Source organism: Urocitellus parryii, chromosome 10 (genome assembly GCF_045843805.1).
Source record: "Urocitellus parryii isolate mUroPar1 chromosome 10, mUroPar1.hap1, whole genome shotgun sequence".
NCBI classification, from domain to species: domain Eukaryota; kingdom Metazoa; phylum Chordata; class Mammalia; order Rodentia; family Sciuridae; genus Urocitellus; species Urocitellus parryii.
Window position 1 is genome coordinate 15,463,165 of NC_135540.1, and position 13,622 is coordinate 15,476,786.

At 35.4% G+C, this 13,622-nt stretch overlaps 1 protein-coding gene across 7 annotated transcripts in view; it reads right to left on the reverse strand.

Moving 5' to 3' along the window:
* The window catches only part of Elf2 (E74 like ETS transcription factor 2), a 102,868-nt gene that overhangs the window by 50,205 nt on the left and 39,041 nt on the right, over positions 1-13,622 (reverse strand). For 4 of the 7 annotated variants that reach the window (XM_026386198.2, XM_026386199.2, XM_026386197.2 and 1 more), the window contains one exon: positions 3,663-3,828. The exons of 2 other annotated variants lie outside the window; for them this stretch is intronic. In XM_026386198.2, coding sequence (XP_026241983.1) covers positions 3,663-3,828 — 166 coding nt within the window. Of the gene's footprint in view, positions 1-3,662; positions 3,829-13,622 lie in introns of those variants that run through there. One more of the 7 variants, XM_026386202.2, reaches the window with a different exon arrangement.

Sequence of the window (13,622 nt, forward strand, 5' to 3'; positions counted from 1 at the left end):
TCCACATTTCTCTATCCCAGGAGATTGACTTCATGTACAAGGCTCATGTGGCTTCAGAAATGCTTTGGTTAATGGAGTGCTCTGGCCAGGGGTTACAGAGAAGGAGGAGAATGAAAATCAGAGCACTTAATCCCAGGTTCCCTTTGTGTGGTACTGCCCTCCAACTAGCTGTGTCCTTTGATGAAGGTTTCAGAATCTCCCAAGGTGAGTTTTCTCCAGAGCTGCTACTTCTGATTCTAGTAGTCAGTCCTTCCATCCCCTGAGCCCTTGAGCCAAAGGACAGAAATAGCTGCTCCTTCTAGCTATGGAGGAATGCTGTCTCTCTTCTGATCACCCTAAGCTTACCCATATGTTCTTAACTAGTCCTTTATTAAAATAGTCCATAAATTATATTAACTTGAACATGGCAGCTCTTTTGTCATGAGACCCTGACTACACACTTTATATATCTTTAATTATCTAAATATTCTTTCTTATATGTTCTGTTTCAACTCACAATCAAAATGACTATTAACAAACTTACTTGCTTCCCAAACAGTTTTGCACTCCTCAAATCCCTACATAACATTGCCATCACTTCTGGTCAAAGAATAGGGAAATACTGTTGCTGACTATGGCCCCTCCTTTACCTGTTATGTCAAGTACTGTTAAATCTTCACAGTCATACTGTTTATGTAAGTCTCTCCTGTTCCTATTACTGCTACCTTGTTTTACTATTTCTCAACTCATCTGACAATAGCTACTTTTCCTATCTCATAGTTTCCCCTACCATTCATCCTATAGCCACTCAGATACTAATTCCATAGTACTTTCTACTCCAAACCTTGCAAGTCTTTCTACTTCCTTATATGCTTAATTACTAACTCTTGAGATTCAATTAAACTTACATCTATATTTATGTAATTTTTAATAATGTGAACATGAAAACCTGCATTTTCAACTCTCTGTAAAGAATCCAAGAAACTCCTCTTCTCCCAACACTCATCACATTCATCTACAAACAGGCCCTGAACCAGTAGAGTCTACAGTGTCTGGCGAAGTTATTTCAGGGCTGTCAGAGTCACGATCCCCCTTCATATTTCACAATCATTCCTCAGAGGCTCTGATGATTACTAATCTAAATCTGACATGACAAATAATTTCTTAAAGGTTTAGATGAATATACCTATTTTTTAAATTTCAAATTATTTGTGTTTTCCTATAAAGTTTAAGAGATCATTAGTATTACAAATAAGTGATTTGAGGGAAAAAATAAACTTTTAATCTATGAGAAGAAAAAAAATGGTGATATAGCTCAGTGGTAAAATTTTGCCCAGCATGCACAAGGCCCTGGATCAATCCTCAGCTCTGCCCCCCCACCAAAAAAAAAAAAATACGGTGGGGGTCAGGGGTGGCAGCAGCAAAATAGCCCATAATTATCATTAACAAAATGTGAAACACTTTTATACACAAAATAATGAAGATGGCTAGATGCCAGTCATTATATAATTTTAGAACCCCTACCTGAATAACAATGAGAACACTGTTTATGGTATGAACATACATGTATGTGTATACAGGAATAAAAGAAAAACTTCAATGTGAACATGTAGTGATCTATAACATCAGGTTTATAAATATAACTGTGAACACTTTTTAGACTGATATAACCTAAATTATAGTAGAAGGATTTCAGGAAGTGTTTCTTAGAGGTCAGATCTCAATTACCCCAATTCATCAAATAAGAACTTCCATCTTATAAATATTCCTTTCCTTTTCTTCCCAGTTTCTTCTCTAAAACCTACATATATTTGGAATTTAAGTTATAAAACTTTTATTGTCATGAGAAATTAACTTGATCCCAATTCATTATCTAAATGGCCAACATACATTAGAGTAAGTAATAACAACATTTACCCATTCATGTATGATCTAGATATCAGAAGAATGAAAATTTATTCAGATTTTAATTCATTTACAAATGTGACTCTTTAATAGAAACAAAATTAAGCCCAGATTTGCTGATTTAAAAACTAACCTATGACTATTAATAATATTCATAAAGTTACATTAAAATTCATGAGCCAGAATGGAATTAAATGTATAAGCTGAACTTCTGAAGTACTTTCATCCTTTCTAGCATAAAAGAAAAATAAATCTAAAAAAAAATTATGAAGTAGTAAACAACTACTTCTTAAAAAAAAAAATCACAAAACTGTTCTCTGACCCAGATTTCCCATATCTTCCTTTTAAATATCATAATCACTCCCTCTACCCTGTAAATGACATCATCACCCTCATTTCAAGAAGACTAACAAAATTAAATCCCTTAAGTGGTTTACATTCACTTTCTATTAAAAAGTGTTTTTAACCTGAATTAATTTAAGTCAATTAAACATTTACAGTCAGCTTACAGTTAATAACATCTGGAGTCAAACACAGTGGAAAGTACTTGTGCCTCTCCAGAGGCTGGAATAATGTTTAGCTCTAGTTACTTGGGAGGCTGAGGCAGGAGGATCACTTGAGCCCAGGAGTTCAAAGCTAGCCTGGACAGCACAGTCAGACTCCACTCTTTTTAATTTTACTCCAGAATATCATTTTATATAATACTCTTTAGCTGTACTACCTATCGTTTTTTTTCTGTAAATCAGGTCCCACTCAGGTGTAGTCATGAAGGTTGTATGCAGAGTGTGGCTCCTTGTTTTGATAAAATGATCTGATTAGCACTTCACCAGCAGCAAGCTAGCAACAGTCATAATCAGTGCTCTGAAGAGCAAGGTAATTTAAGAGCAAGGTAACGTAGAGACCATTTTATCTCAAACTGTCAGCTCATCAAAAAATAAAACAAGAGGGAGAACAACTTTAAGCAGGAAAAATTAGCAGTCCTAGGGATTGCTATTGGGCCTCACAGAGCAGAAAAACATCAAATACTTTTAATCATAAGAGTTTGCTACATTAACAGAAACGTATCTAAATATTCTAAAATTTCACTAGGGTAGTAAATCAAGTGTAAGGTTTCTTTTTCAACAATAACAGTTGGTTTAAAATAAATTTTCATGTTTATTATTATGTAATAGTTACTACAATCCTTCTAAGAAAATACCCTATTATTTGGTCATGGTAAAAATAAAAATAATTCTCCAAGAATTATACGCATTAATCTCAAGTTATATATATAGTTATTTTACTACACAGATGGATACCAAGATTTGTAAGAAGACAAAAAGAGGAACCTGACAGACCATTACAATGATACTTTTGACCTAACAGGAAAAAAATTCACACTGCTCCATCAACATTGAGTCAAAGACTCTTAATCAGTTATAGAATGAGACTATCATATTTATTTTTTTAATTAAAAAAGTTACTCTCATACACTAGTCTATTGACTTCTATAAGTAAATAACAACTAGTTGAGTATTTTCATTCCCAGAAAAAAATAATAAAACAATTTTGCTTATGGAGCTGTAATTTTGTCTGCAAACTCTACAATGAGACTATTTTATCCCAAAGAATCACAATGTAGAACTCAAATTCCCCTAAACAGAGCTGTTTCACTGGTTTCTAAGCTATACTAAGGAGTATTAAAAGAGGTTTTTCAATAAGATTCATTTGGCAATAGTAATCTTGAAGCTTACAAAATAAGAAAAGTATAAATAATGAACATTTTGTGAGATGTCTACCTGTTTCCACATTCTCGGTCTCAACTTCTTGTTCTTCTGCCACATCTTGCATCATATAAGTCTCATCATCATAAACCAGAACCTGGGCTGCATAGCCCTGCTCTAATCTGGCACTTGGTACTGGCTCCACAATCACTGCTGGGTATTCAGAAACCTTTTCACTTTCCTACAAGAGCAAATTTAAAAAACAATCAACTTTTTTATTCATAAATTCTGGATTCACTTACAAATCCTTGAGTTCATACAGTCCCACACAATGAGTTTGTGTATCATAAATATGAATGAAAAAAAAGAGATGGAAAGGCTAACTTTAATCTTTTTAAATCTCAAGAGACAAAAACATTTTAAATAACCCGAGCTTAAGGATTAAGATGATATATTAAAAATGTGCATATAATTTCACTCTCTCATGAAAGCCCACTCAAACTGCAGTATAAGACTTTATTTTTCGCCTAAACTCACAAAAAGAAGAGATAAGAGCAACAAAATCTTACAGGACTAAAAGCACATGGATGAGCACAAGAAGGTTTAGCCAACCCAGGAAAGCCGAATCTGAATCACAGGCTGATAACAAAATAAACTAGGACACCAACTGCTCCTGGAAATGGAGAGGCAGCAGGTTATAGGGAAACAGTAGGGGATAAAATAAGGAAGATTCCACAGAAGTTGATGGGAAAGCACTTTGTTCCCTAGACCCAGCCCTCTTCCGTCATGACTGCTAGGTGACCAGCTCTCCTTCATCTCAGTGAGTCAAAGACTGACTTTGTGGACAGGGAAAAACAAAGAGAATCTTTGAGATACAAGAGGCACATTTGCAGGTATCAGACCACACCTAAACCAGTTTCCAATCCTCTTTTTACTCTCCTGCTTTTAATCATGAGCAGACAGACAAACTTTACTAGACATTCAAGGAAAGCCTCTAGGGAGAGGGAAAAGATAGAGGCTGGGAAGATAAAATTGAAGCACCCTCCAGGAGCAATTGATAAAAATATAAAGCAACTGAAAATAAAGACAAGACAGCAATTATTAGAGGATCCAAGGAGGTCCAAAATCTGAGTAACTAGTGTTACAGAAAAAGGAAATGGATGAATGGTAGGGAGGAAGGAAGGACAGATAGATGAACAAAAAAAGGTTTGAAAAGAAATCTAAGAAATAAATCAAGAAAAAATTCTACAGATAAAGAATATGAGCTGCCCATTTGATAGAACTCACCAACAATCTAGGAGAAAAAAATTAAGAGAAGTAGGTACACTGAGGCATATTACTGTGACATATCATAATATTGAGGACATAAAGAAGTTTCTATAGAATTCTAGAAAAAAATACAGGTTACATACAAAGAAGCAGAACACAGACTTCTCAATAGTCATATCAGAAGGAAGATAATGAAGTGATTTCTTAAAAATTATGAAGGCAAATTATTTCCAATCTAGAATTCTTCACCCAAACTGTCTTATGAAAATAAGACAAAAATATTTTCTTAGACACGACAGACCTCAAAATATCTACCTTCCTTCCATCCTTTCTCAAGATGCAACTGATGACTACATCCCATTAAAAAAGAGAATAAACTTTTTTTAAAGGAAGATAATTTTGGGTACAGGATATTAAGACAGCAGGAATCTTCAGGAAGATTATAAAGAGAGATCCCAGGATGTCCGCTATGCAACCATTCCATCTGGTAGCAATGAGACAGCATGATGAGCTGTCATTGTCAAAGTAACCACGGACATTCCTAAGTCCAGAATACCCAAGTAAGCCTATCCCAGCGTTTTATCCATACCTGGCTTACTCCAATGTACCTACTCACTCCACCTTGACTCTTATCTCAATCAGATGAGAATACTCATTTCACCCCCAAAATGTGGTCTGCTTTGATCTTCTCCAAAGTGTTGAAAGAAGACCACCCAGCTTAGAGAAAAAAAAATAGAGAACCACATTCTTTTCTTTTTTTTTTTTTTTTTTTTTTTTTTTTTTTTTTTTTTTTTTTGATGGTGCTGGGGATTGAACCCAGGGCCTTGTGCATGGGACACAAGCACTCTACCAATTGAGATACATCCCCAGCCTGAGAACCACATTCTCTTTGCTCTACCAGTTCATACTCTAGCACTGCTGGACACCAGACCAGGATGTGCCTTAGGCCCCCCAAGAACTAACTCATGATAATGCCACTGATTATCTGAGGAGCTCATGAAACTCAGGGAATTTGCTATTGGACTATTCCACCTGTCCCCTCCTAGAAAGCTTAAAATAATACTGCCCTTTCCTAAGTCAGCTGGGTGCATCTTTTTTTTTTTTTCCCAAAAATAAGTATTGTTTAGGAATATCTTCATATATGATAACTATAAATAAAACTAAAACAATAATACATAAGTCAGGATAATGGCACCTCTGGGGGCAAAGATGGGATATAAGAGAGGGGAACACTCAGTTATTCTAAAGTGCTGGTAATTTCTATTAACTTGAATAATAGATAGTGGGCCTTTTCCTTTTTTTTTTCCTATTTATTTATTTATTTATTTATATAGTGGGCTTTTTCTAAAATTATTCTTAAAATGTACATATGTATCTTTTATACTCCATTCTATTCTACTGTAGCCTACCTCCTCAGGAGAGCCCCATTCTTATGATTTCAAACAGCATCTCTATGCTGATTACTACTGAGAATTTATCCTCCATTTTAACCCATCACCCAAACTCAGATTCTTTTTTTTTCAGTCAGGGCTATGTTGTGCTCAGGCTGGGCTTGAACTCATTATCCTCCAGCCTCAGACTCCCAAGTATCTAAGTACACAAGCAATGTACCTCCATGCCTGGCTCAGAACCACCAAATTCCAAACTACCAACTTACCATCATTACAGGAATATTTAGCCAACGCTTTAAGCTTAACATGTCTAAATGGAACAAATGATTAGCATCTCTCCCTCTTCCTTTCACCCACTCTGTTCATCTCTAAACCTCAGTTTTTTCATATTTAAAAAGGAAATTATAATATTCATATTTCAGAGTCTAAAATATGTACAAAATACTTAGCACAGCATCTACCACAAAGTATATAGTGTTGACTGTTATTATATTGTAACAATAGTCTTCAAATCTGTTTGCTCCTGTTACTTCTCTGCACGAAGAAAAAGCTTTGATGACTTCCCCATTTGTCTAAAAGGCAAGGTTAATGTACTAATCAATGGCTTCAACTCTTTGGAATATAACCCTCACCCCACCTATTGTGGGTTGAGTTGCGTCTCCCTAAAAAGAGCTCAAGTCCCAACCTACAAATATGTCCTTTATGGAAATAGGGTCTTTGCAGATGATCAAGTTATGATGATACAGGATAAGCCCTAATCCAATCTGACTATACCTTTCCTTATAAGAAGGGAAATTTGGACAGTGGCAAACACAAGTGAAGGGAAAATGATGTAGAGGTATAGAGAGAACACCACCTACAGGCCAACGGATGATTAAACTAGAAACTAGGGGAGAGACAAAGAAATCTGCACTTGCACCCCTTAGAAGGAATCAAATCAGCCAACACACTGATTTCAAAATTCTAGCCTTCAGAACTGTTAAAGTGATAAATGTTTGTTATTTAACCCATACATCTTATGGTACTTCATTACAGAGCCCCAGAAGACTAATTCACTACCTTTACAATCTTACTTCCTACATTAAAGAAGCTGTTTGATTATAAGCATTGTCTCTAATTTTTAAACATGAACCTTTCCATGACTTCTGCTCAAGTTATTTTGTAGTCTCTGCATCTATCCAGATCTTTTTCAGCTACTGAAACTTTTCATCTATTCCAGGGAGTTGCTGTAATCCCCATTCTGAATCAATTTTTCATCCAAATACTTTTAGAACAAGTTGTTTACCTAATATCATCATTGTTCATTGTATTATATTATAATTATTTACATATCCAACTCCTTGACTAAATAGCAGGATATCTGAGAGCAAAAGTCTTAGCCAACGTTTACATCCTCCTCAACAGTATACACTTCACATAAAGTAGCACTTAAGTATTTCTAGCTTGGTTCACAGAACCATAAAACTCAACAATTTTTAACCTTAACAGGTATTCACAAAGTCAACATTTGCTATTTAACAACAAGAAGTAACTTCATGAGCTTTTTCTCCACCAAATGATAAGAGAGGCCCACTACATGCAGATTTGCAGATAATGAATGCCTTATATTGTATAGAGGAGCTATTTTTATTGGAAAATGTGGGAAGAAGAGGAAGGAATCAAGAATTCTTGCTTTAAAATAAAACAATAAAAAGTAACACATCCAGTTGGCTATTCTACCCGGGATTACTTTGCTTAAGTCATCAAAATATGAAATAATTGAAATGCATGAGATCCAGATTCGGTTGGTCTTGACACAAACTAATTCTCTAGAAGCTATGATTTACAAACTCAGCAAAGAAAATACAGGCTACCCAATTAGTCTAAATTTCAGATGAACAATGCACCATGTAATACTTTGGGCAAGTAAAGTAAAATGTAACCTGTTATTTATCTGAAATTCAAATTTAACTGGATGTCCCGCATTTTGTCTGGCAACCTTACAATAAGTTCTAACAGCAACTTGAAAACTTCCATTCAAGGAGATTCTTAGTTTAAAGAGGAAGGATAAAGGTGTATGTGTACTGGCACATGCCTGAAACCCCAGCATTTAGGAAAGTTGAGACAGGAGGATCACCCATTCAAAGCCAGCCTGGAGGCCACCCTTGGCAACACAGCAAAATCCTATCCCAAAATACAAAAATAAAAAGAAGGCTAGGCATGAGGCTCAGCGGTAGAGTACCCCTGGGTTCAATCATTGGTCTCTCTCTCTCACACACACACACATACACACACTCATAAAAGGGCAAGATAAGCACCAAACTGACATATTTACCTAAAAAGTGCTTTTATATGCACTTAGTCATTGTTCCTAGGTATTAAAAAGTTTACAAAAACAAATATAATAAAATGGCTGAAAACAGTGGTAATTGGAAATAATCTTTTCATCATTGTATTAATAAGCAGATATGAAATTATAGAGTATGTAAAGAATACATAAATTTGTTTCACATTTTTTCTTTTGTGGTAAAGGAAAGCCACCTTCAAAAGCCTTATCAAAATTAAAACACAAAGCGTGGCAGATTTGAGGGAAACTAATCCCCCTACCTCCCACTGTTGACCCCCAGAAGTCATTTCAAATAAATACATCACTAACTTGCTATGCAAACCCAGTTTTAAGACCCCTCACCCTAGGTATTCACAATGCTAAAAAAGAGTCTAAACAATAAACAATGACAAAAAAAATTCATCAGAAAGAGACTGAATAGGGCTGGGGATATAGCTCAGTTGGTAGTGTGCTTGCCTCACATGCACAAGACACTGGGTTCAATCCCAAGCACCACAAAAAAAAAAAAACAAAAAAACAAAAAAAAGAGAGAGAGAGAGAGACTGAATAAATAGACATATCTATACAATGAGAGATACAGAGGAAATAAGTTAAGGCAGATATATATGGATATGGAAAACTATGCATGATGTAAAGAACTCAGGGAGGGAGAAGGGCTGCTGGATAGTATTACTGTATAATTGCACTTCTATAGAAGTGGTTTATATACACATTAGAAAGTTTAGAATAATATACCTCAAGCTATTAGAAATCTTGTGGAAAAGAGGTAAGCAGACAAAAGATAGTATTTCATTTTCTTAGTATACCTGTGTTTATTATTTTTTTTAAATATTTGTTGATTGACCTTTATTTATTTATTTATATGTGGTGCTGAGACTCGAACCCAGTGCCTCAGGTATGCCAGGCAAGCGCTCTACCGCTAAGCCACAACCGCAGCCCTACTATTGTTTTTTATATTTATTTTTAGTTATAGGTGAACACGATATCTTTATTTTAGTTTTACGTGGTACTGAGGATCGAACCCAATGCCTCATGCACGTTAGGTGAGCGCTCTTCCTCTGAGCCACAAGCCCAGCCACAGGAGTTTACTATTTTTTTCAATGAGAAACTAAGAAGAAAAATCAAAATGCTTATACTTTTTCATTTAAAAGTAACAATTAGAACAGTAATAAAAACTTTAAACCAATAAGAAATAACTTCAAAATTCTAAGAAATACCATCTGTATAACACAAAACTGAATTCACTCAACAGGTAAGATTTAAATTTAAAAAAAGATTCTTATTTTTAATCAACTTTATCCAGCCATATTTATGTAAATAAAATGCACCCATCTTAAGTGTACAGTCCTATGAATTTTCACAAATGCAGATATCCTTGTAACTACTGTTACAATTAAGAAATACAGCATGCCAGAAAGTTCCTTTGTACCCCTAAATCAGGCAGCACCCCCAAACACACAGGTTAGGCAACCATCAGTCTAGTCTATATCTGTAGATTTCTATCCTTACAGTTTTGCTTTCTCTAAAATTTCATATTGGAATCAACAATTTGACCTCTTTTATGTCTGATTTTTTTTTTCCTAGTACTAGTGACTGAACCTGTGGCCACTCTACCACTGAGCCCTATCCCCAGCCCTTTTTACATTTTTAGACAGAGTCTAAGTTGCTCAGGCTGGCTTCAAATTTGCGATACTCCTGCCTTGGCCTCCCAAGCAACTTGGTCCATTTCCTCAAAAAATTATATTTATATGTTTTTGTCTGTGTCCATAGATGATTTCTTTTTATTTCTGAAAATTCCACTGTAGCTAAACCAATTTTTTATCCATTTACCTATCTTCCTATGGTTACAATGGCTATAAACTTTCTTGCTCTTCCCTTCCCTCCCATTTGATATTTACCTAGGTGTCTAATTATGAGATCATGTTAATTATACAGATAATTTTATTTATCTACTTATTTTGGTACAGGGATTGAAGCCAGGAGTGCTTATCCACTGAGCCACATCCCCAGCCCCTTTTCATTTTTTCAATTTGAAACAGGGTCTCACTGAGTTGCTAAGCGCCTCACTAAGTTGCTGAGGCTGGTCTTGAAGTTGTGATCCTCTAGCCTTAGCCTCCCAAGTCACAGAATTATAAGCCTGTGCCTCCATGTCCGACTTGTACAGTTAATTTTAAAAGGACTCTGAAATTATTTTCCAAGTGGTTACATTATACAATCCCATTAACAATGTATGAGAGTTCTAGCAGCTCTATATCCTTCCCAACATATGGTTTTACTCTGTAATTAACTTAATTTTGTGTAAGTTTGTAGTAGGATCTCTTTGTAATTTTAATTTGCCTTATTTTTTTTGAGAGAGAGAATTTTTTTTAATATTTATTTTTTGGTTATTGGTGGACACAACATCTTTGTTTATATGTGGTGCTGAGGATTGAACCCGGGCCGCACGCATGCCAGGCGAGCGCGCTACCACTTGAGCCACATCCCCAGCCCCTAATTTGCCTTTTTTTTGACGGCTAATAATACTGGGCATTTTAATAAGTGCTTACTGGTCATTTGTTTAATTATCTATTCAACTCTTTGGTCTACTTTAATGGGTTGTCTTATTATTTTTTATTTTCTGAATATATTGTTTAGTTACATTTTAAGTTTGTCCCTCAAAGATTTAATAGATAGATGCTTGGTTATCAGGGTGGCAGTGTTAAGCAGGGTCTTAAAAGGTAGGGCATACTGGGATGTTTTTTAGGCCCTGTAGTTATTATTCTTGTCAGGACTTAAGGTAGTTTTTATGGAACCCTGAAGGAGTTATAAAATTGAGCCTTGGGCTGGGGATGTGGCTCAAGCGGCAGCGCGCTCGCCTGGCATGCGTGCGGCCCGGGTTCGATCCTCAGCACCACATACCAACAAAGATGTTGTGTCCGCCGAGAACGAAGAAATAAATATTGAAAATTCTCTCTCTCCTCTCTCACTCTTTATTTAAAAAAAAGAAAAATTGAGCCTTGCCCTTCTTGGCCACAATGGGTTCCTGTCTCACTAGGTGATGTCTCTCTCCTGCATGTACTCCCATCAGTATGACGCCATCTACTCTAAGACCTCCACCAAAGTTGAACAGAAATTGGCAACCTCCAGAACTGTGAGCTAAATAAACCTCCTTTCTTTATGAAGTACTTAGACTAGAAATTTATTATAGTAACATAAAATGAACTCATACAAAGTCTGTTTTCAGTATATGTATTCAATATTTTCTCCCAATTATTGGTTTTCCTTTTCATTTTCACAATAGAAATTTTTTTTTGGTGGTGCTGGGGATTGAGCCCAGGGCCTTGTGCATGCAAGGCAAGCACTCTACCCAAGAGAGATACATCCCCAGCCCACAACAGAAATTTTTTAAAGAGCAGAAATTTTTTATTTTAATAAAGTTCAATTTATCATTCCCTTTCATGTTTTTGTGTTTAAGAAATTATTGCCTATTTCAAGACTGAAAAATTTTTCTCCTGTATTTTCTTCCAGAAGTTTTTATAGTTCACCTTTTATAAAGTCCATAATCAATTTTGAGTTATTCGTCGTGTACAATGTTGAGAAAGGATTGTGATTTATTTGCATATGGATAATTAATTGTTGCACCATCGTTTGTTAAAAAGCCTATCTTTTCTCCATTTAATTGTATTATTCCACTTAGTTCCATTACTGAATATCAAGCAGCCTGTATGTGTGGGCCTATATTATGCTCCACTGATCCACATCTTTTGGTTCCCCTGTACCATACCATCTCAATCAGTGGTGCTTTTAGTAAGTCTTCAAGTCAGATATATAAGCCTTTCAACTTTGTCCTTAAGCACAGTAGCTAAGTACTGCTTTAGTTAAATCCCTCAAATTTTTTAATTCATCCCTCAAATTTGGATAGTTCTCATTTTCTAATCTTCTTTCTTGTGGTTTATTCTTTTTTTTTTGGGGGGGGGGGGGTACTAGGGATTGAACCCAGGGGCACTTAACCACTGATCCACATCCCCAGTCCTTTTTGTTTCATTTTGAGACAAGGTCTTGCCAAGTTGCTTAGGGCCTTACTAAATTGCTGAAATGGCTTTGAATTCATGATCCTTCTGCCTCAGCCTCCAAGTCGCTAGAATTACAGGCATGCACTACCACGCCTGGCCCATGATTTATACTTTAACTCATGAGATACATAAAGTAAACTACTTAATATCCAAATAGTCAAAGACTTTTGCAAGTATTTTTCTGTTGCTAATTTCTACTTAAATTCCCTTTTGGTCAGATAATTTTCTCCATATAATTTCAGTCACTGAGATTTGTTTTATAGCCAACATATATTGGTTAATTGACCATGTAAGCTTGAAATAAATGTGTATTCCTGCTACAGTTGGGCAGAGTCCATAAATATCCATAGATGAAGTAAGATGATAATTTCATTCAAATCTTCTAAAGCCTTATTGACTTTGTGTATATTTATTCTATCAATTACAGAGAAAGGTATGCTGCAATATAATCAACTAATATGTGGATTTATCTATTTTTTATTTCAGTTTGGTCAGTTCATGCTTAAAGATTCTTTTATTATTTATGATAAATTCATTATCCCTGGTAGTGAAATCCATCTTTTTTAATGATTAATATTTATATAATATGTATCTATTTCTATACTTTTACATTTTTGGTGGTACTGAGGGTTGAACTCAAGGGTGTTCTACCACTGAGTTGCATCTCCAGCCCCTTTTGAAATTTTACTTTGGAGACAGAGTCTGGCTAAGTTGCTGAGGTTGGCTTAGAACTTACAATTCTCCTTGCCTCAGCCTCCTGAGTTGCTGGGATGTGGCTTTTTTATAAAACCCAATCTGATATTTACCTTTTGATTGGAATATTTAGAATATTTACATTTAATATCAATAAAACTGGGTTTAAATCTACCACCTTGTTCTTTGTTCACTGAACTGAGTGTTTTTTGGTACCAATTTCATTTCAAACCTTGTTTCTTTGCTTTATTTCTTAGTGGTTGCTTTAGATTTTACATTATGCTTCCTACAAATAACATGCTAC